Below are 22,992 nucleotides of genomic sequence, written 5' to 3'. Positions count from 1 at the left end.
TTCAAACATTAATTATTGGGGTGGGAGCTGACAATCTCTTTTGCCAGACACCTGTCCCACTTCCGTGTGCCCTCCATGACCGCATCTGACACCATTGCCTGTACCCAGCAGCAGTGCCCCTCATTTTTTGATTCCTAAATCAGCCACAGGGTTGCTGGGGCAACCGAAACGATGGCCAGATTTCCATAGGAGGAATGATTCTCACGGGAGTTTCAGAAGCACTGCAGGGCACATGTGGTTTGCACCCTTATTTTCAAAGTGGGGTTTAGGTGGGGAGCAGAGGACAAGGAGTATGAACTATTGGAATTGGCAGTAGAGGCGGAGCAGGGAAGGAGGCGAGCAGACGCAGGCAGCAAAATGCACGCCGCAGCAGCTCGGACCAAAATTATACACTAATTATGAAAGGCACAGCTTAAAAGCTTATCTGGGGGAATGGCTGCTGCGACCCTTCTAGTCGGATTCTTGAAGAACTACTTCTAAGCTTTTGATCTTTTGATCTGCTTTTCTTCCAGCCAGTTCTTATCCCTCTTGCACCTGCGTCTAAAGGCAGGCGGCTAAAGCCCACTTGTGATTTCCTTTTCTCCCGTTGCTGTGCTCCGGCAGTCCTGTTTGGCTTCGGCCTGTGGTTCAGGTGCTCTGGCAAGAGCTGCCTGCCAAGACGCTTGGTTTGTTCCAAGCCAAATTTGAATATATATGGCCTTCTAATCTCTCTCATCTGCTTGCGTCCCAGTTCCAAGCGGAGCCTTCCGCCATTGGGCTTGCTCTCAGATCTTGTCGGCTGTCATTTGAGCATCAGCCGAAACGCGGTCCTCTCTTCTGGCGCCTCCAAAGCAGCAGAATCTACCCGAGACGTGGCGTGTTGACTGGGGAGGGGGAAGGAAGCGTCCGCTTTTTCATTCAGCTGACACAAATTATCCCGTTTCTTCCCGAGCAGAGGCGGGAGACAGAGAGGTTATTCGTAAAAGCAATGGTGAGCCCCACTACGCACAATTAGCGCCATCTGCATCCCAATTAAACTGAAAAGTTTGCAGGAGGATGCATAGCAAAGCGTGGAATTGGCTCTGCCAAGGAGCTTACTAAATCTCCCAATTCATGCCACATCTCTGTATGCAGCACACTCGCAGCGGGGCAGGAGATGGTGTCCATCCGCTCTCTTGGCCTCCATCTCACTGGCATCCTTCTCCAATCTTCTGCTCCCTTCTGTTTCCACCTCCTTTTCTTTTGTGTCAACCCAAACCCGGCAAGCGTCTGAAACACAGCAGGGCTATCTCGTCCGGAAGAACACAAAGCCCGCAGAGCTCATTGAAGTTCAAAGGATGGTCAGAGGGCTGGCAGATGTCTGTCACAACCAAGTTCAGCTGCATCTGTTTGGGGGTTTCATTTGGCTGCCGGGCCCTCCCTGCCCCCGCTTCCCCACCATGTAACTTGATGGAGCATTTAATGGTCCGCGGCTACAGCCGAGCCGTCCCTGCCATCTCTGATAGAAATTGATTTTGGAGCCGAGCAGCTGGGCTGACTTTCCAATAAGCTCCAGAAGAAAAGTGAACCTGGCGTATTGGCAAGGCCGCTCCAAATGAGTTTGAACAGTTGGTGTGTCCTCTTAGGGGACGAAAAGCACATTCTGTTCTGTTGGAAACATTGACTCGCGGAGATGGCTTTTTTGGTAATGTGTCGGATGATAATGGTTGGGAAAGTTTACAAAGCGAGTGAGGTTCTCTTGACTCCCTCCCCAGTTCCAGCTGTCCCTCATGCAGCCTCTGGGTCATTCCTCAAGGCCAAAGACCACAGGACCAGATCCCAAGCGACGGAGAAATGCTTTTCCCATTGCTACCGTCACAATCACCATGCCTCCCGATATAATTGAGATGTTTGTCAGAAGCTGCCTCCAAGCTTCACTTCCAATAACCTTGAGCGAGTTATTTTTACAGGGCTGTAGAAACAGAGAAAGCAGACAGCTTGGTACCAAGGACTGAAGCCTTCATGGCCCACGTGTAAGTTTTCCAAAAACGAGCGGCTGGCCATTGCTGGAAATGGAATGTCAGGCAAGGTTGGCCTTTGGTTTGGCTCACCAGTGTTAATGTTCACTTATTTAATTCTGCTTGTTTGTTTGAAGGCAAAGTTGTGGCTTGGTGTGTATGTGTTTTAAGATGAAAAAGTTGTGTGAGTTCTGGAGTTCTCATTCCTCAGGTTGTAGATCCCTTCTGAGGGACTCTAGAAGAGAGCCAGTTAGGTATAGCGGTTAAGTGCGTGGACTCTAATCTGGGAGAACCGGGTTTGATTCCCCACTCCTCTTCCACACGCAGCTGCTGAAGCGACCTTGGGCCAGTCATAACTCTCTCGGAGCTGTTCTGCTCAAGAGCCGTTCTCGGAGAGCTCTCTCAGCTTCACCTACCTCCCAGGGTGTCTGTTGTGGGGAGGGGAAGGAAAGGAGATTGTAAGCTGCTCTGAGGCTCCTTTGGGTAGTAAAGGGCAGGTTATAAATCCAATCTCTTATTATTATTAGTCTAAAACTCAGAGTAGATGCAAGTAAATGGTCAGGACTGGTCCTAGCCTGTCTAGCTCGTTCTAGTGTTCCCCCCTGCACTGATAATGTCACTGAGTCACATGGAGGGTGCTCAATTCGGCGCCCCCAGAAGGCTGGCACCCTAGGCGATTGCCTAGTGCCAGGGCAAGGCCTTTAAGTGGAAGTGCATGAGCATGAAAGCCTCCTGCTGCACACAGCCAGCTCTTTTCACACACTGCAGCCATGGCAATATCTTTTGAAGAGTTAAAAACCTATCATATTCTTAAACATCCTTTTTTTTCGGCTTGTGTATCTGGGACGAACTAGAAAGTGTCGATTTTTAATGGAATTGTTCCCCGCAGCCTCCGTGGGGACGCCAATTTGGGCTCCAGAATGCCACCACAGGGGGCAAAAGGGCTCCTGCCTCCCCATTCCCGGACATTTCCCAACATCCAGACAGCAAAGGGCAAGGTCGTCCCCTGTGCAAGCACTCTGGGGTGATGTCACATCATGACATTTTCATGGCACACTTTTTTACAGTGTGGTTTGCCATCGCCTTCCCCAGACATCTACACTTTCCTCCCAGCAAGCTGGGGACTCATTTTACTGACTTTGGAAGGATGGAAGGCTGAGTCAAGCTCAAGCCGGTTACCTGAACCCACCTTCCGCCGGCATCGAACTCAGGTCGTGAGCAGAGTTTAGGACTGCAGTACTGCAGCTTTACCATTCTGCACCACGGGACTCTTCATTCAGACAGCACTGATGGGGGAAATTATTTAAAAGAAGACTGCAGATTTATACCCCGCCCTTCTCTCTGAATCAAAGACTAGAGTGGCTTACTATCTCCTAAAACTTCTCCCCCCCCCCACAAGAGACACCCTGTGAGGTGGGTGAGGCTGAGAGAGCTCTCCCAGAAGCTGTCCTTTCAAGGAAACTCTTACGCGAACTATGGCTGACCCAAGGCCATTCCAGCAGCTGCAAGTGGAGGAGTGGGGAATCAAACCGGTTCTCCCAGATAAGAGTCAACACACTTAACCCCTACACCAAACTGGCTCTCCCATTTTTACTCATTTTTGCTGCTCCGTGTTTTACAAAATGCTCCACACGGCCGTGAAAAGAGCCATCAAGTGACAGCTGTAGCAGCCCCATAAGGTTGTCAGGGCAAGAGATAAAGAGAGATGATTTGCAGTCGCCTGCCTCTGCGTAGCAACCCTGGACTTCCTTTGCTGGCTTCTCATCTAAATACTAACAAGGGCTGACCCTGCTTGGCTTCTGATCTGATGAGATCAGACTAGTCTGGGCCATCTGAGTACAGTGTAAATGGGGAAATAGGTCCCTCTTGGTCATCTGGTTTGGAAAAATTACAGGAGATTTAGGGGTGGGGCCTGGGGAGGGGAGAAGGAGGGTTCTGGCTGGGACCTTGGGGGGGTGTAACGGAGTCCACCTGAAAGCAGCCATTTCTCTAGAGGAGCTGATCTCTGTAACCTGGAGATCAGTTGGAATTCCAGATCTCGAGGCCACACCTGAAGATGTCCGGTCCTACCCAGCGCCATTTGGGTGGGGGGAATGGCCAGGGCGGCTGGAGCCCTTCTCCCTCCATGCACCATGGCAGCCTCTCCAAGCCCAGTCTGTCCAATTTTTTTTACATTCTCCACAACTGCTGTGGGGCTGTTGGGAAGAACGCGTTGGCCCTCTGGGAAAGCAGCCGCAATCAACGACTACGTTGTTCAGCAGGTCGTACAGAGTAAGCAGCCTTGTGTTATAGGTTGGCGGAGGTAAGGCACTGATCCTTGTTGGGAAAATCGGGTTCATTTCTAAGGGTAGTCATAAGAACATAAGAACATAAGAGAAGCCATGTTGGATCAGGCCAACGGCCCATCCAGTCCAACACTCTGTGTCACATAAGAACATAAGAGAAGCCGTGTTGGATCAGGCCAATGGCCCATCCAGTCCAACACTCTGTGTCACAGAAGAACATAAGAGAAGCCATGTTGGATCAGGCCAGTGGCCCATCCAGTCCAACACTCTGTGTCACACAGTGGCAAAAAAATTTATATACACACATACACTGTGGCTAATAGCCACTGATGGACCTGTGCTCCATATTTTTATCTAAACCCCTCTTGAAGGTGGCTATACTTGTGGCCGCCACCACCTCCTGTGGCAGTGAATTCCACATGTTAATCACCCTTTGGGTGAAGAAGTACTTCCTTTTATCTGTTTTAACTTGACTGCTCAGCAATTTCATTGAATGCCCACGAGTTCTTGTGTTGTGAGAAAGGGAGAAAAGTACTACTTTCTCTACTTTCTCCATCCCATGCATTATCTTGTAAACCTCTATCATGTCACCCCGCAGTCGATGTTTCTCCAAGCTAAAGAGTCCCAAGCGTTTCAACCTTTCTTCATAGGGAAAGTGCTCCAGCCCTTTAATCATTCTAGTTGCCCTTCTCTGGACTTTCTCCAATGCTATAATATCCTTTTTGAAGTGCAGTCTTCAGTCTTCAGTAGAAGAACCAGCTATAGCACCTGAAGAGGTCAACAAGATTTTGGAGGTTTGAGCTTTCAACTGCCAAAACCCCATGCATCAGCAATTGGGGGTATTGCAAATGTGACCCTGTTTTCATCTGTGAAGTTCTGGAATCATGGGGCTCCTTTGCTGGGGTATGAGTCCTCTCCAGGATTTGGATTCGGTGGAAAGATCTATTGTTCAGAAGAACGTCTCGGCTCTCTCTCACAGCCCTGCCTCTCTCTAGCTGCATTCTTTCGAGAAGCGGGTAGGGAAGCAACAGATTTTCCTTGACCCGCCTCGCATGTCAAAAAAAAAAAAATGGTCAGCGTGTACTTTTGTTTGGTATCTGCGGTGTTTTCGCAGCGCATCAATATGCTTCAGGAAGATGAAACTGTTCTCCTATCTCGGTTCTTTTAAGGAATGAAATGTGAAACAAATTTCATGGCGGATTATTGCTCAGAAGGCCTTCTCCAATTCATCGCCGAGCCAGTAATTTCCCGGATAATGTACTGCATCAGACTTGGGGGACGGGGAGGGATGTTATAAAACTCAGCTGGTGAACACTAAAAGCTGCAAATTGCATTGTTTGTTTGTTTTTGCCTTCAAATAAATAAGTAATTAGGATGCACCAGTGGTCTTTGGCAGTTTCCCCCCCAATTAAAAAAAAATTGGAAAAACAGACTCAACCCCTCTGTTTTTTTTTGTTTCTTTCAAATTCAGGATATCAAATTGCATACCGATTGGCAAGCAACAGCCCCAACAAGTTCATCACAGTAGAAGTCGGCTCTACGGTCAGACAGTTTATGGCCACTGACCTCCTCCCCGAATCGGCGTACATCTTCCGGGCGTCTGCCAAGACCCGTCAGGGCTGGGGCGAGCCCTTGGAAGCCACGGTCATCACTACTGCAAAAAGAGGTAACAACAGCAACTGGGATGGGATCCCGGTTCTTCTAAAACAATCAGTGTCCCAGACGTCCCAGGATAGATATTCAGAGTTGTGAGCTTCCTTTAGCATGTCATGTGTCATCTTCTTACATTGGTTACTGCGTGGTTTCTCCTTTGTAAAGACTGTTTCAGAGGGAAGTTGTTTTGGTCTGCAGTAAAACAGCTGGATTATGGTTTGCTAATAGCATCCTAGAGATCAACACAATTTTTAGAGCATGAGTTTTTGGGAGTCAAAACTCCCTTTGTCAGATAGGGCTACCAATCCTCAAGTGGTAGCTGGAGGTCCCCTGGGATTGCAACTCATCCCTGTGCAACAGAGATTCGTTCCCCCGGAGGAAATGGCTACTTTGGAAGGTGAACTCTATGGCATTACACCCACTTGAAGTCCCTCCCCTCCCCAAACCCCACCTTCCCTCAGGCTCCACCCTCACAGGTGGTGGCTGGAGATCCCCTGGGATTGCAACTCATCCCTGTGCAACAGAGATTCGTTCCCCCGGAGGAAATGGCTACTTTGGAAGGTGAACTCTATGGCATTACACCCACTTGAAGTCCCTCCCCTCCCCAAACCCCACCTTCCCTCAGGCTCCACCCTCACAGGTGGTGGCTGGAGATCCCCTGGGATTGCAACTCATCCCTGTGCAACAGAGATTCGTTCCCTCGGAGGAAATGGCTACTTTGGAAGGCGAACTCTATGGCATTACACCCACAAAGTCCCTCCCCTCCCCAAACCCCACCCCCTCAGGCTCCACCCTCACAGGTGGTGGCTGGAGATCTCCTGGAATTGCAACTCATCCCTGTGCAACAGAGATTCATTCCCCTGGAGAAAATGGCTACTTTGGAAGATAAGAACATAAGAGAAGCCATGTTGGATCAGGCCAATGGCCCATCCAGTCCAACACTCTGTGTCACACAGTGGCCAATATATCTGTGTGTGTGTATATATACACACACACACAAACATATACATGTGTGTATATATATATATATATATATATATATATATATATATATATATATATATGTATATATATATATATATGTACTGTGGCTAATAGCCACTGATGGACCTTCTGCTCCATATTTTTATCCAAAAGCCAGTTTATCCAAGAGCCAGTCTGGTGTAGTGGTTAAGTGTGCTGACTCTTATCTGGGAGAACTGGGTTTGATTCCCCACTCCTCCACTTGCAACTGCTGGCATGGCCTTGGATCAGCCATAGCCCTGGCAGAGGTTGTCCTTGAAAGGGCAGCTGCTGTGAGAGCCCTCTCCAGCCCCACCCACCTCACAGGGTGTCTGTTGTGGAGGAGGAAGGTAAAGGAGATTGTGAGCCGCTCTGAGACTCTTGGAGTGGAGGGCGGGATATAAATCCAATATCTTCTTCTTCTTCTTCTTCTTCTTCTTCTTCTTCTTCTTCTATCCCCTCTCAAATCTGGCTATGCTTGTAGCTGCCACCACCTCCTGTGGCAGTGAATTCCACATGTTAATCACCCTTTGGGTGAAGAAGTACCTCCTTTTATCCGTTCGAACCCGACTGCTCAGCAATTTCATCGAATGCCCACGAGTTCTTGTATTGTGAGAAAGGGAGAAAAGGACTTCTTTCTCTACTTTCTCCATCCCATGCATAATCTTGTAAACCTCTATCATAAGATAGACTTTATGGCACTAGGCCCACTTGAAGTCCCTCCTCTCCCCGAACCCTGCCCTTTCAGACTCCACCCACAAAATCCCCAGGTGTTTTCCAATTTGGAACCAACAACCCGACTGTCAGAGCTAGTTCACAGAAGCTGTATCTTTCACATGCATCATTGGATGGCCCCATTGTCCTGCCCACCCATCCCACCCTTCCAGGAGCAGTTGAAGAGCAGTGGAGGTTTCTAGGGCTTTTTTTATCTGTTCCCTTGTACAGGGCGAGCAGGTAGGAATCAAGGATGCCGAACCACACTATTGCTACTAGAATCAGCCAGCCAGTCTTTATTGCGACCCACAGGCCATTCAGATAGAGAGTAAAAACAGTTTAAAAACACTAATATAGAATGAATTATCTGCATAAAATCTCTCTGTACATCTCTTCTCCTAACATCTCTTAACAGTTGAAAAGGTTAGAATCTGAGTAAAGCATACATCGCACATAATCTCAGGCCATGTTTTCATTGCAGAACACTGAAACTTTGCCACAGATACAGTCAGGGCTCATTTTGTAGCGGGAGCTCCTTTGCATATTAAGCCACACCTCCCTGATGTAGCCAATCCTCCAAGAGCTTACAGTAGGCCCTGCACTAAGAGCCCTATAAGCTCTTGGAGGATTGGCTACATCAGGGGTGTGTGGCCTAATATGCAAAGGAGCTCCTGGTACAAAATGAGCCCTGTGTACAGTAGTTCTACAGTCAGCCCCCGCCAATAAGATTTTGAGGGCCTTCTGCTCAGAAAGCACTTTCTTATCAGCCAACCACAGGTTCCAGTAAATCCAAGCGTGCCTACTAGATGCATCAGGAAATAAAGAGAGTGGGAAAGTTGAGGGCACCGGCTGGGTAGCTTTCCAGTCCTCAACCTTTCTGCCAGTTGCTTGTTCTGAAAGTCTGCAGGTGAAATATCATGTTGTGATGGGCAAGAAATTTAGCGAGGCGTGCATCTTACTGGCCGGAGAGACTAAATGACCAGACTTGGAACTCTTTGATATACTAGGGGCGAGAATGCCAGTGCACTTAAAAAACATTCTTTCTGTCCACAATAAAGCCAATTAAACAAGGCTGCGCGGGAGATACCGCTGAGCACATAATAAGCTGCATCACATCATTTCCTTTTCTTGCCACAGTAACAATAGGCTCTATTATTTTTTAAGCTCTTAGGGGTGCTTTGAATGCAAGAGCCATTATCTAAAAACACAACTTTCCCCCTGGTGTGTGGCCACGTGCACTGGCCATATCATATCCTGAGTTTAATTAGAGAGAGAGAGAGAGAGAGAGAAGAAAAGAAAAGAAAAGAAAAGAAAAGAAAAGAAAAGAAAAGAAAAGAAAAGAAAAGAAAAGAAAAGAAGTTAAGATCCAAAGAATCACATGGAAGAAAAGTACAACGGAAATGCCCACCTTCTCCCACTTTGCTTGGTTGGCATCCCAGGTCTACCGATCTGTGTTTGGTTGCTTGGCCACAACAGTGCTCCTAACAGCCCATTTGATGCCTGTGGCATAGTGCAGCAGTCCCCAGCCTTTTTGGCACCAGGGACCGGTTTTGTGGAAGACAATTTTTCCCGGGATCGGGGTGCGGGATGGTTTTGGGATGATACAATTGTGCACTTTATTTCTACTAGTTTGGCATGGTGGTTAAGTGTGCGGACTCTTATCTGGGAGAACCGGGTTTGATTTCCTACTCCTCCACTTGTAGCTGCTGGAATGGCCTTGGGTCAGCCATGGCTCTCGCAGAGTTGTCCTTGACAGGGCAGCTTCTGGGGAGAGCTCTCTCAGCCCCACTCACCTCACAGGGTGTCTGTTGTGGGAGAGGAAGGTAAAGGAGATTGTGAAATTTGGAGTGGGGGGCAGGATATAAATCCAATGCCTTATTATTATTATTACTACTACTACTACTACAGCCTTGTAATATATAATGAAATAATTATGCAACTCACGACCCAGTCGCTAACAAGCTACGGACTGGTACGATCCATGGCCTGGGGACTGGGGACCTCTGGTATAGTGTCATGTGGACCCAGTGAAAGCATATAATGCAGTCGTCGAATTGGAGCGAAGGAGGCCTGAATAGGAAACAATCGGGAGTTGCTCTTTAGCCTTTCTGAATTCTCTGCAGGAAAACTGGGATAGAATCTTACTAAATCGTGCAGAGTGGGGGTTGGTGACCTTTTTGGTCCTGCAAAACGATCTTTAATCCGGACCGTCAACAGCATGACGAGAGGTTTTTCACTGGAATGACTACAGTGCAAAACAAATACACGTCTGAGGCCCCAAATCCATATGCCTTCCTTTGGAACTCTGCTACTCTCATAGGGAGACTGTTTCCCATGTTGCAATCTTTCTCTTAGGTCATGCCATTGGTTTTGTGATAGCGGTGTGGAATGACATTGTTTCTGAGTTATTGTCACCTGTCGGGGACTGTGCTCTTCTCCGGCACAGTTTCCTTAATTTCTCCCAACTGGAAGCCACTGGCATGGCTGATGCCAGAACGTTCATCCTCACCTATCCCTCGCCAAAGCAGGGCTGGCCCGCCCACTAGGCAAACCAGGCATTTGCCTAGGGCGCTGGCAGAGTGGGGGCACCGACTTCGGCTCTCACCCCTACCCCGTCCCCTAGGCAAATCCCTATTTGACTCCCCCTCCCTCCCTTCCTCACAGTTTTAATGCCTGGGAATAGGCGGGGAAGTGCCATGCTCCCTGGGCTCTTTAAAGGCCACCCCCCTGCCGATCTGCTGATTGGTGGGTAAAACCACGCCAGAGGCCAGCGGCTCCTATGCCAGCCCTCAGGCATGCTCGCAATCAGCGCTTTTACACGCTGATCAGCTGATTGGTGGGGGGCGGCCTTTAAAGAGCCTGGGAGCGCGGCGCTTCACCACCTGTTCCCAGGCATTAAAATCGTGAGTAAGGGAGGGAGGTGGAGGAGGCGCCACATAGGGGCCAGAGGGCGGTGCGGTGGGCAGTGGGCACTGAGACTGCCTGGGGCGCCATGCTCCCTAGTGCCGGCCCTGCGCCCAGGGCTCTTGCCTTCCACTCTCTGTTCTTCCACCTTCTTTGCAGTCATTTTAAAATAGGGAAGGAGGGTGCATTTTTGCAGTATGAATTGGGATTGCAGTAAATTGGGATCAGAAGCCAAGTTTGAGTTTTTTGGTCATTCCAAAGGGCAGCTGAGGACCTTCACCTGCAAAGACTTTTGCTGCAGGGAGGGAGACCCAGTTTCAATGGGGGCCATGGCTTTGAACGCTAGCCCTTCCTCCTTTGCCATTTTCCTAGCGGTTGCCCCTTCTTCAACCGGCTGTTCTCGCATGTTGGAGAACTTCCGAGGAAAAGTTGTCCCTTCCTCAACCTGCTGTTCTGCCATGTTGCGGGGGGGGGGGGGGGGGAGATGTCATTTTGGTCTCTCTTTCTTCATATCAGGGCTAATAACAACGCAGGGAGGGGGTTTCTACCAAGACAACAGCACAGGAAGGAAGAGTTAAGCCTTCTCCCCAATGCCGAAGCCCTAATCCAAACTTCAGGGGGCCCCCACCGTCTGCTTTTTAAGGTTTCTGCAAATACATCAAGACAATCCAATCTTGCGTAGCATGTAGTTTGACCCTGCAGCTACTAAACGTTTGAGCCTTCCTAGGGCAAAGGCTCTCTGATGAATCAAGAGGTCTCGTTTTTGGTATTTTGAGCATTAATAATTGCCCTTCGGATCCATCTAAGCTCCATGAGATCTGAACAAAAACAGCCTTCTCCAAACTGGAGAGACAGTCTGGTGTAGTGGTTAAGTGAGTGGACTCTTACCTGGGAGAACCGAATTTGATTCCCCCCTCCTCCTCTTGCAGCTGCTGGAATGGCCTTGGGTCAGCCAGATCTCTGGCAGAGGTTGTCCTTGAAAGGGCAGCTGCTGTGAGAGCCCTCTCAGCCCCACCCACCTCACAGGGTGTCTGTTGGTGGGGGGGAAGGTAAAGGAGATTGTGAGCTGCTCTGAGACTCTTCGGAGTGGAGGGCAGGATATAAATCCAATATCTTCATCTACCTCACAGGGTGTCTGTTGTGGGGGAGGAAGGGAAAGGAGATTGTGAGCCGCTCTGAGACTCTTTGGAGTGGAGGGCGGGATATAAATCCAATATCTTCATCTACCTCACAGGGTGTTTGTTGTGGGAGAGGAAGGGAAAGGATATTGTGAGCCGCTCTGTGACTCTTTGGAGTGTAGGGCGGGATATAAATCCCATATCTTCATCTACCTCACAGGGTGTCTGTTGTGGGGGAGGAAGGGAAAGGAGATTGTGAGCCACCCTGAGACTCTTCAGAGTGGAGGGCGGGATATAGATCCAATATCTTCATCTACCTCACAGGGTGTCTGTTGTGGGGGAGGAAGGGAAAGGAGATTGTGAGCCGCTCTGAGACTCTGAGATTCGGAGTAGAGGGTGGGATATAAATCCAATATCATCATCTTGCAGCAGGGAAGTTTGTGCGGATGCAGGAGAAGACCTTTGAAAGCACCGGGGAAGTAGACTAAAAACTTTGTGATGGGCGGTGGTGGGGGTGGGGGTGGGGTGGGGGAAACAAATCCAAACAGTTTTCTGTCACTTGTTTAAGCTACATCCATCCAAAGGAAGCGTTGGGTCCCCCCGGGCCATCAACAAGCACTCGCTTCCTCCGGCAGAATAACCCCAAGCACTTTAGAGTTGACCTCTGCATCATCTTGTATGTCGTCTTGCTGAAGGCTCTCCGATGCTAATGGCTTGCAATTCTTTTGGCACCGCAGCCTGCCCATGAGACGCTGAGCCATAAAAGCGAATGTTTTCCGAGAGGTGGGGGAGGTCACGGGGGGGAGGGGGAGGGGAACATAAACTGTTCTTTGTGCGAAGCTGTCGGGAGGCGGCCCGAAGTGTGCGTTTGCAGGTGCTGATGGAGCCGAATCGAATGGGCTCCTCCGAAGCAGGTCGCCGCGGCGTCTCTAATCAATGCCCGCGTTATGACTTGACACCCGTTTGAAATCCGGATCGATAACCTCCATGATAAACAATTAAACAATTATTCCTCCGTCTGTTGAGGTTGGCTAGGGGAATTGACGGGAGCTGAGAGTGGGCGCATGGGTGGGAGACCTCCATGCAGGCAGGTGGACTTCTGGATCAACCTCGAGCATCCCTGACAGGTGTTTGTTCAGCAGCTGCTTGAAGACTGCCCGTGAGGGGGAGCTCACCACCTCCCAAGAGGTAGCTGGTTCCACTGTTGGACAACTCTTACTGTAAAAAGAGTTTCCCCCCAGTATCCAGCTGGTACCTTCTTGCAACTCCTCTCCTCTGCTGCTAACAGGAACAGCTCCCTGCCCTCCTCTATGTGACAGCCCTTCAAGTACTTCAAGAGAGCCATCGTGTCCCCCTCCCCGCCTCCTCTTTTCCAGACCGAACGTTTCCAAGTCCCTCAGCCTTTCTTCGTAGGGCTTGGTCCCCAGGCCCCTGACCGTCTTCATCGTTCTCCTCTTTGCCCACTTCATTCTGTCTGCATCCTTCTCGAAGGGAGGCCTAAATCCTAAGCTCAAAATAAAGCTGGGGCTGCTGTTGTGACCGGGAGTCGTTTTGTAGAAAAATAGGTGGTGGAGCTCATTAGCATAACTCATTAACATATGCCCCCCCAGCCAAAAGCAACCCGATGTAAGAAAGGAGAGCCCCAGGCAAGTGAGGCCTGCTTGGACTGGCTAGACATCCAAGCAGGCCTTGCTCTCCTGGGGCTCTCCTGAGCCACCTCCCCAGTCAAAAGGCTAGCAAGCCACCCTCCGTCCAAAATCGCATCACAAGTAGAGATGGGCTAATGAGGGCTGCTGGGGGTGGGGCAAAGCCCCTGGTGACTGGCTGGCTGCCTGCTCTCCTAATCCAGGGATTGTTATGCAGCTGCACCTACTATTCAGTGGACAGGGTAGGTGGGGAGGAAGATGGGGAACCCTCAGAAAGGTTCAGGAGATGCACTTCTGTAATCTCCTGCTGAATCCAAAGCCTGGTTGTGACCATGGCACGAGCCATCAGTTGAAGACTAGTGGTATCGTTGAGTCTAGTGAAGTGGAGTAGGAATGAGCAGATTTTCCCAATTCCATTCTTTTTCAGTTCCAGAAACTGAATCTCTGCAGCCTTCTGCAGTCCTATTTAACTCAGAGAATCTCAGAAATTAATTCTGGAATCTGAGCAGGTACTCAATTTACTTTAAAGATACTGCCCATGTAGCCTACAGGCCTTGAGTGGCGTCACACAACCAACAAGAAGTAATTTGAAAAACAAATTTCTGCCTCTTCCTGAGCCATCTTTTTGGTCTTTTAATGTGACATTGCTAAAGAACTTGGTGTCATGCACAGAACTACGTCAAGATCCTATTTGAGTTCCTGCCCATCATCAAACACACGGAAGAAGAAGGAGGTGGTGGTGGTGATATTGGATTTATATCCCACCCACTCCGAATCTCAGTCTCAAAGCGGCTCACAATCTCCTTTACCTTCCTCCCCCACAACAGACACCCCATGAGTGATACTCCCTCTAAACTGTGGAGTCTTGTGAAGCAAAAATTCTACTTTGTGAGCTACTGGCATTAAAGTTGTGAGCTACTGCATGAATTAGTTTGCTCTGGGGCCATTTTTCTCGAGGTAAGACAAACATGTGTGAGCCGGAGGCTAAAAAAACTGTGAGCTTCCTCACACTAACTCAGCTTAGAGGCAACACTGCCTGTGAGGTAGGTGGGACTGAGAGAGCTCTCACAGAAGGTGCCTTTCAAGGACAGCTGTGCGAGAGCTATGGCTAATCGAAGGCCATTCCAGCAGCTGCAAGTGGAGGAGAGGGGAATCAAACTCGGTTCTCCCAGATAAGAGTCCTCACACTTAACCACTACACCAAAGTACCTCTTTATCCCATCATATTTGTGATCCACAGCAAAATTGCTTTATCACAGTCTTCTGTGAGTGAGCAGTTACAAACTGGCAATGCAGAGAAGGCGGAAAGTCATGTTGGAACTGGACATTAGAGCAAACCACACTTGCATGGTGCTTGGTACCAAATATGTGTGTAGCGGTGGAAAGAGTTCTAATATTTCGGTTCCACACTAAACAGTAGTCCAGCCAGTCCAGAGCTCCAGCTCCTGGGGAGAAATTCAGATGGGATGAATTTCAACAGCATCCCTACTGTGGAGATGTTTCAGTCTCACTCAACCCTGTTATTTTCTCTTAAGTCCCTCCCTTCTTCTTAGCTTGTTTCCCCTACTGTGAACCGATGGGAAGATTTCCATTCTTCAGAACTCTGACACCCCCGTCTGCTGCATCACCCGTGGCTTTGCTGAATTTTTTTTTTCCTTTCTGCTTATTTTTTTTATACATCCCTGGTAAATAATAATAATAATAATAAAGTTGGTTCCGAAAGGGGGGGAGCAAATCATAAGAATTGACTATATAAAGTATTGTGTGCCCATGCGCTTCAATAGAAATAGAAAGCGATTCCAGCCTTGGAGTTCTGCTACCTGAAAGTCCACTTTGCTCTTTGGCTTGCAGGCCTCCCCTCCCCCGTCCTTTCCATGCCATCTTCTCCCCCACCCTTCTCCAACTCGCGTATCATTGACAAATTGAAGTTGACCTCCGATGCTTGCAAAGCACACACGGGGAACTTGGCAGGATAGAGGCGCCAGGTGCTGGAACTTGGCAGAGATAACGGGGAAGAGAAGACGGGGCAAGATCCCCGGGCACGTTCTGTCTATGCAGTCTGGAAATTTGTTGCAGCTACAGGCACTACAGCTCCCCTTGTTTTCACTGGCAAGGGGCATTTTACGAGTATTTGATCACTTCCCGTGACCTTACTTTGGTTCTGAAGGGTGATGAGCAAGCCTTCTCCTGCCTCTGTACCAGCCGTGTGCTTTGGGTGTGCTAGCAGCAGCAGAGTCCCAACACAGAACAGGTGGGTCCAGGTGGGGACAGAAGCTGCCTGCTTCAGCAGCAGTGCCGTGATGTATCAGGAATTTATCCCGTTTTTGCTTCTAGAGACCCGCCACCTGGAATTTCCTGCAAAAGTAACAAGGGCTTGATGTTTAATTTCAGAACGGCCAGAGCCTCCCAGAGAACTGAGAGTCCCCCAGTTGGAAGTGACGTCCCGCAGTTTGCAGCTCCACTGGCGTCCAGGAAGCGACGGTTCTTCTCCGATCCGGTACTTCACGGTGCAAATCAAGGAGCTGCCAGACGGTGACTGGCAGACATACTCCTCTTCCATCAGCCACGAAGCTACCTCCTGTTTTATTGACAGGTATCACACAGAGATCCATAGAAAGCATGTCTTGAGAACAAGAATACCCTCTAGTCTCAAAGCACTGGAGATCTTTCCTTTATTTAAGGAAAGGGGGTCAGCTACATTTAAAGGCTGTTTCAACAGGTAGCCATTCTGGCTTGCAGTAGAACAGCTGGATTCAAGTCCAATAGGACCTTGGAGACTAGAAAGATGTTTGAAGCAGAAACTTCCGCAAATCAAAACTCCCTTTGTCAGATACGAGTTCGAACAGAGATCAATGAGCCCTCATATCTCAGTCACAAGGTGAGGAGGGGTTTGCAAAGAAGGAATTCAGGATGCAAAGGTTACAATGTACATTGTAATTAGCTTGACTGGAGCACAAGGGAGATGGTTGGGGCAGAAAATTAGAAAATCTCCCCCCACCACCACCCCCCGATTCTAATAATGGTGGTTAACAATGCACATTTTAACCTCTGCATCCCAAGTTCCATCTTTGGGATATCCTTCAGAATGGGATATAAGGGATATCTATTGTTGTTTGCAGGGGTGGCCAAACTGAGGCTCGGGAGTCACATGTGGCTCTTTCACACATATCGTGCGGCTCTTGGAGCCCCCACCCCGTTGACCGAATTGGAGAAGGCATTTCTCTCTTTAAATCCCTTCTCCAACAGCTTGGAGAATGCCTTTAAAGTTAAAATTGCTTTCTTCCCACCTCTCCCTCCCCCCCAATCTATTTTCCTTCCTTCCTTGTGGCTCTCAAACATCTGACATTCATGTCTTGTTGTTCTCAAACATCTGACATTTATTTTATATGGCCCTTAAGTTAAGCAAGTTTGGCCATCCCTGGTTACTTGTATCTGGTGAAGGGAGCTTTGTCTGTCAAAATGCCCCCCCCCAAAAAAAATCTTGTTGGTCACTGTGGTGCTACTGGACTTGAATCTAGTGGCTCCCCTCATCCCACAACACGGCTACCCTCTGAAACTGTTGTAGGATGGAACTCTGAACACCACCGTCCCTTCTCAGATAGTCCCTGTGGGATTATATGTCCTGATGGGATGGCAAAACTGTAACTCTCGGCAGATTCCTTTCTGTTTTTCACATGGATAATTGGTAAGCTCCTCCCCCACCCACTTTGGCCAGCCTTCTGACTCTGCAGAGCTCTGGAAAATCCCCAAACATTCGCAAAGTCACTTGTTGTGCTTGTTTGTGGGCAGTTCATTCCTGCCTGCGCATGGAGATTCCGTCTTCTAGAACGCCCTTATCTCGTTTTCAGACAAAATGAGGGCAATTTTATCTGTGTTGCCATAATAAGGAATGGGGAGATCGCATCGTGCCATTTTGAACTGTGTTGTCCAGCCTTGGTTAGAGTGCTCAGGAATTAAAATTTGTGGACATTGCTGGAGCTACCAAATGCCTGCGAGGTGCCTTGCCGGTGGTTGCTCAGTTGCCTCGCTGGCCTGCCAAAATCAACAAGGTTCTTTCAAAATGCTCTTGGCATGCTTGCAAAGCAGAGGAAGAGGCACAGCAGAGCTTGTTTTCTGTGATGCCAAAACCACGGTAAGACTGTTTGCCTGATTTTACACTGCAGTTCTTATCATTTGCCATTGTGGGGAATAATTGATCATCATTTTCAGTAGCACAATGGACTGCAAGAGCAGGTTCAGTCGGTCAAGACGAAGATTGTGAATCTTGGATTACCTTTAAAATGCAAATTGCATGCTCACGCAGCCTCAGTGTTCCTCGGAAACGTGATTTAACCCTCCATTCTGGTGCTATTCAGTATGCACCCTTTATCTCTATTATTAGTATCTTAAAGGGGGAAATATATGTCCTTTAAAAACTAATGGCAGAGCAGGGGATGCAAGGTGGTTTTGAACGGCCCCCTCAAGTGAGAACTGAAGGACTAAACTTCTTATCCCTTTCCTGCATAACTCCCAGGCAAACTGTGGCTTCACAAACCTGAAGTTTGCATTGAATCGGTAGGTTAAGAGGTACAATCCTAGTCTCACATCTTTAAGCCCTAGGTTTCCCATTTACATACTTCCCTATGCCCTTGGGTAAAGATTTCTATGAGTTCTATCAAAGCTACTTCCTCCTCCACCATTGAGACTCAGTTCCCATGCCCTCCTGATTGCCCTTGAGTTTAGTAATTATGGTGAAAGGCTGCCGGTTGAATACCGGGTCAAGTTCAAGGTTTTGGGTTTGACCTTCAAAGCTCTATGCAATCTGAGACCAGCATACCTTTGGGACCATCTCTCCTGACATGTCCCACGAAGAGCATTATGCTTGGTTGGCCAAGATCTATAGGCGATCCCTAGCCCTAAAAATGTTTGCTTAGCCTCCGGCCTGGTGGAACACTCTCCCTTATTTAGATCGATGACTTGCGGGATTTAATGCAATTCTGATAGAGATGTTCTTCCGGGCCCATGGTTGAAGCAGCGGAGATCCATCTGCATTGGCCTCCCTCTATATTGCAGCGCATGTTGTCAACTTGTGTTATCCCTTGTCCACCTGTTTTCCCAATACCAACTACCATCCGCTTGCAGCATTTGCGGAATTTACGTGGGAACTGATGGAGTGATTGAATGGTGCCCTCAGCTACTATTATCTGTTATTAATGGATTTTATTTTGTATTGGGTTTTAATAACTGTGATATTTTAAACGTTGTATTACGGGTTTTTTGGCTTTGTTGCAACCCATCCTTCCTGAGCCTGCTTGCAGGGGAGGAAGGGCGAGAAGCCAGATAAATGAAGGAAAGAAGACCGTAGGAAGCATGACCGTGGTTCAGTGTAATTCTCATGATCACTGCGGCTTCCATCATGCGTGTGTCAACCTACTCTCGCTCTCTCAGATCAGCACAGTAGTAACTGCCTGATGCCAAGAACTGAGAAAAGCATGGATTGCCCCCTTTCTCCCCCCCCCCAGAGCATTTGTCCTGCAGGGATGTCTCAAAGCTATTTAATGCGCTGCCCATCACACGGCATTTTTATCCCACAGTGTTTAATCAAATGCTCCTGGTCGCTTTATCAGCGTCGCTGGTAGCCCCGGCAGAACCGAGGCCCTGCAACGGCCCTAACCGATTAATTAGCTAAGCCTATTATGGGCAACTCTGAACTCCCACGGACCTTGTTAGTGATTCAAAAGGGAGCCTCCTGCTGGCTACGCTGGAAGCTTTTGCTGAAGTCACCTCAGCTGGAAGTTGGTCTTTGCATATCTTTAAAGCCACCGAGTTCACAGAAGGCCTGCGGGGATTCCCCTGTCACCGTCTGCGTTAAATAAGCTGAGTAACGCTGTTTGTTGGAATGCAGCAGCGATGAAAAATAGCACTCCCGCTGCATTGTCTAGTAGATTAACCGAGGGACTTGCAGCTGGGATGACTGAGCCTTCTGTCCCATCAGCTTTCTACGTGCTCGCGGGAGAATCTCTCAATAGCTCCTGGATACAGTGTTGTGTGGTAGTCAGAGAGGGTACAACTAGGGCCGGGGAGAGCCAGGTTCCAATCCCTGGTCTGCCCTGAAGCTAATGGGCTGACCTCAGCCCATTCACACATGCTCTCAGTTAGTTTAACTCACAGGGGTTTGTGGAGGAGGGGAAAACCACGTACTGTAAGTGGGCAGAATCAATGCTCTTGCTGTTCCAAGGTGCTTTTCAAGCTATTAGATATTTATCCTGCCTCTCCTCCAGGGAGTTCAAGTAGGTGTTTAGGCGGGGCTGTGGTTCAGGGATAGATTATCTACTTGATGAGCAGCAGGTCCCAGATTCGATCCGCGGCATCTCCAGTTAAAAGGACCAAGCAGTAGGTGCTGTGAAAGACTGGAGAGCCACTGCCAGTCTGAGTAGGCAACACTGATCTCGATGAACCAGTGGTCTGATGCTCAGTATAAGGCATCTCGATGTGTTCAGGTGTGTCCTCTTCTCCATCCCACGAGCTAGGTTGGGCTGAGGGTGTGATTGGCTCGAGGGCACGCAGTGAACCAAGTGGGAATTTGCACCTGGGCTTTCCCAGTCCTACCTTGGCATTCCAGCCACGCAGGCCAACCACACTTTTTGCTATTCATATACTCAGTCCTTGCTGACCCCCATGCAATTCATCTTCTGGTCACATAAATCCTGAATGTCACCACTCTGAATTTGTAATGTAGTCACGAAGCAGTATTTGTGTCCGAGCGTAACAGGGAGAGAACCTTCAAAATGCTTTTGCCTGTTGCTGGTTCAATGTGCTTCCAGTGAAAAGGAAGCCATTTGGGGATACCCTGTATGCTTCTTCTCCTGTTCTGTTCACCATGCTGTTTTTACAGATTGAACCCGTTCACCTCCTACAAGTTACGTCTGAAAGCAACCAACGATATCGGAGACAGCAGCTTTGGGCCAGAGACAGAAGCCGTGACAACTCTGCAAGATGGTAAGAGCTGGAGAAGGCAACCTGATTTGAGCGGAAACCGAGCATTGCTGTGTGTGAAGATTTCTGGGAGCTCTAGAATTCTCTGGTGAATTCTATCCCAGAGGTCTGTGGATACACACAAGCAAGCCCTGTGGTTCTGGCCAACGTTGGCATTGGTGCCCATGTGGGGCTGCCTTAATAGTCAAAACTCTTTAATAGTCGAAACTCCTACCTTGCATTCCAGTAATTAACCTAGCTTTCCAGAGCCTCCAAATGGAATGAAACAATGTTTGATTGTCTTCCTGGTTTCTGTGCTAGCTAACCGTTATTTTTCCTGAAACTGAATAATTTATCAAGGGGCATTAAAAATGAATGTGGAATTGAGCATATGTTTGGGGATCCTTTTTCAGTTGTTATCTCTCCAAATCCACTTCGAGTCTGCAGTCGTGCTAAATGGCTAAACGAGAGGAAAAGAGAGAGAAGAAAAGATGGGAATGTCTGGGAACCACAGACACTGATGGCCTGTGTTGCAAAAAAGCAATTTACAATTAAGCATAATTCTTCTAGCCAGGGCGAGGCATTCCAGAGCAGCATAATTACTCGGTGTTGACCTTAGTGTGCTATGTAGGTGTCAGGTCTGAGGGGCACATCAATACCTGAATTGGATAGACGTTAACAGTAGCTGTCCCTAGACAGACAGACTGAGGGAGACAGACTGGTATGTTAGCCAGAAAAGGAGCTGGTAAATCAGGTCAGCCGAAGAAACACAACGGGCGTTTTCGCACTCACCTTCAAGTGATGCGACCACCCTCCTCACGCCGGCGGATCTGCAGGGATTTCGCACCAGAAGCGCCGGCGCACCCAAAAGAGCCAGCGACTTCCGTCGCGAAACCAGCTCAAACGTTTTCCTGCTTCTTGGCGGTTTCCGTTTGAGCTGGTTTTGCGACGGAAGTCGCCGGCTCTTTTGGGTGCGCCGGCGCTTCTGGTGCGAAATCCCTGCAGATCCGCCGGCGTGAGGAGGGTGGTCGCACCACTTGAAGGTGAGTGCGAAAACGCCCAATGAGAAGAAGAGAAGATGATATTGGATTTATATCCCGCCCTCCACTCCGAATCTCAGAGCGGATCACAGTCTCCTTTCCCTTCCTCCCCCACAATAGACACCCTGCGAGGTGGGTGGGGCTGAGAGGGCTCTCACAGCAGCTGCCCTTTCAAGGCTAACCCAAGGCCATGCTAGCAGGTGCGAGTGGAGGAGTGGGGAATCAAACCCGGTTCTCCTAGATAAGAGTCCACACACTTCACCACTACACCAAACTGGCTGGCTGTGGTGGCAGCATGGTCTATGCAAGAGTTGTGCCCACTGAGTGGGTGTCAGGGCTGGATTTTGAGGTATTGTAGGGCTGAGTGCAAAACAACCAGCCTCTTGCTTCCCCTGATGACAGAGACAATAGATAGTGCACTGAAAGCCCCCTTTTCTAACCAAAAAAACCCTCTTACTCTGAGGCTACAGAGTGCAAGATCTTTGAATATAACTGCCAGAATCTGTCCCGGGTGCCATATAGGAGCCAGTTCTGCACATGCAATAAGACTGCGTGCCTAGGGTAACGCTGCTTTGAAAAGGCACATAAGCATTCATAAGAACATAAGAGCATAAGAGAAGCCATGTTAGATCAGGCCGGTAGCCCATCCAGTCCCAACACTCCGTGTCACACAGTGGCCAAAAAACCCAGGTGCCATCAGGAGGTCCATCAGTGGGGCCAGGACTTCAATGTTTGCTCTGAAGATTCCACACATGCGTTGAGGCTGGCTGCCAAATAGGGAAATGTCATTTGTCAAAGCAGAAGCTGTTCTTGCCCTTACCAACCACTACACCTGTGTGACTTGTAAGGATTTTTTTCACAACTTTTAGGTCTTTGTTTTCAAACCTACATTGGCTCCAGTGTGCATTCCATATCTCTTCCTAACAGCAGGTTGCATGACCTTTGCAAAAAGCAAGCGAGCAACTCAGAAATGTTTTGGGGGTATGGTGCAGAAACACTGCTTCCAAACGCGGGATGCGCTGCGTTCGAATCTGCCGAAAAACACAGCTGTCGTTAATGTCAGCCCCAGGAATGAGCATCAGCAAATTAAACCTTTAGCCGAGTGTGTCGTAAAGAACTCCGGCATCTCCTTTTTCTTCCTGCCCCGCCCCGCAATAAAATGGCACGTTGTTATGGGGAGGTTTACTGAAGTAACATTGGAAAGGATTCCTGCGGAAGTAGATCCCATTAAGCCACGATCCACAACTCAGTGCCACTAGAAGCAGAAGAAGGGAGTGTCATTCAGCTATCACCATCTGGCAAACTTGGTCTGGTGGGAGTTTCAAAAGCTGTTCATTGCGTTACGTGGAAAAGGGGAGGTGGTTGCCTTTTCTTTGGGAAAAGAACCCCCCCCCCCCCTGGATGCTTACAAGTTCTTAGGAGCACCGGCAGTCACTGTGTGAATCCCCAGCCTTATCTTCAAGGTGCCAGCGGTCGACTTGCCTACCTTTTTTCTAGAGGCGATAGCAGCAGACGAAAACCGGTCAGTGTTCGGCAACTCGTTTCCATTAATTCTTAATTATCCCCCTCCCCCCCAATCCCCAAGTTGACGCACTTAGGGCTGAATTTTAGGGGACCGGAAAGGGATTAATTGGAAATGTTTTCTCACCTTCTTGGCAAACTCCAGGGATTTATTTTGCCGAGCAAACCTGGCGCCACCA

At 48.8% G+C, this 22,992-nt stretch overlaps 1 protein-coding gene across 1 annotated transcript in view; it reads left to right on the top strand.

The window, feature by feature from the left end:
• SDK1 (sidekick cell adhesion molecule 1) overlaps positions 1–22,992 on the top strand; it is a 936,924-nt gene that overhangs the window by 786,767 nt on the left and 127,165 nt on the right. Inside the window, exons 31-33 of the mRNA XM_060260466.1 lie at positions 5,733–5,927; positions 15,690–15,891; positions 20,173–20,276. Of these exons, the coding sequence (XP_060116449.1) occupies positions 5,733–5,927; positions 15,690–15,891; positions 20,173–20,276 (501 nt within the window). The remainder of the gene's footprint in view (positions 1–5,732; positions 5,928–15,689; positions 15,892–20,172; positions 20,277–22,992) is intronic.

This window comes from Heteronotia binoei, chromosome 20 (genome assembly GCF_032191835.1).
Source record: "Heteronotia binoei isolate CCM8104 ecotype False Entrance Well chromosome 20, APGP_CSIRO_Hbin_v1, whole genome shotgun sequence".
Taxonomy (NCBI): Eukaryota; Metazoa; Chordata; class Lepidosauria; order Squamata; family Gekkonidae; genus Heteronotia; species Heteronotia binoei.
The sequence above is the reverse complement of the archived record's forward strand: the minus strand, read 5'-3'. Positions and strand labels throughout refer to the sequence as shown.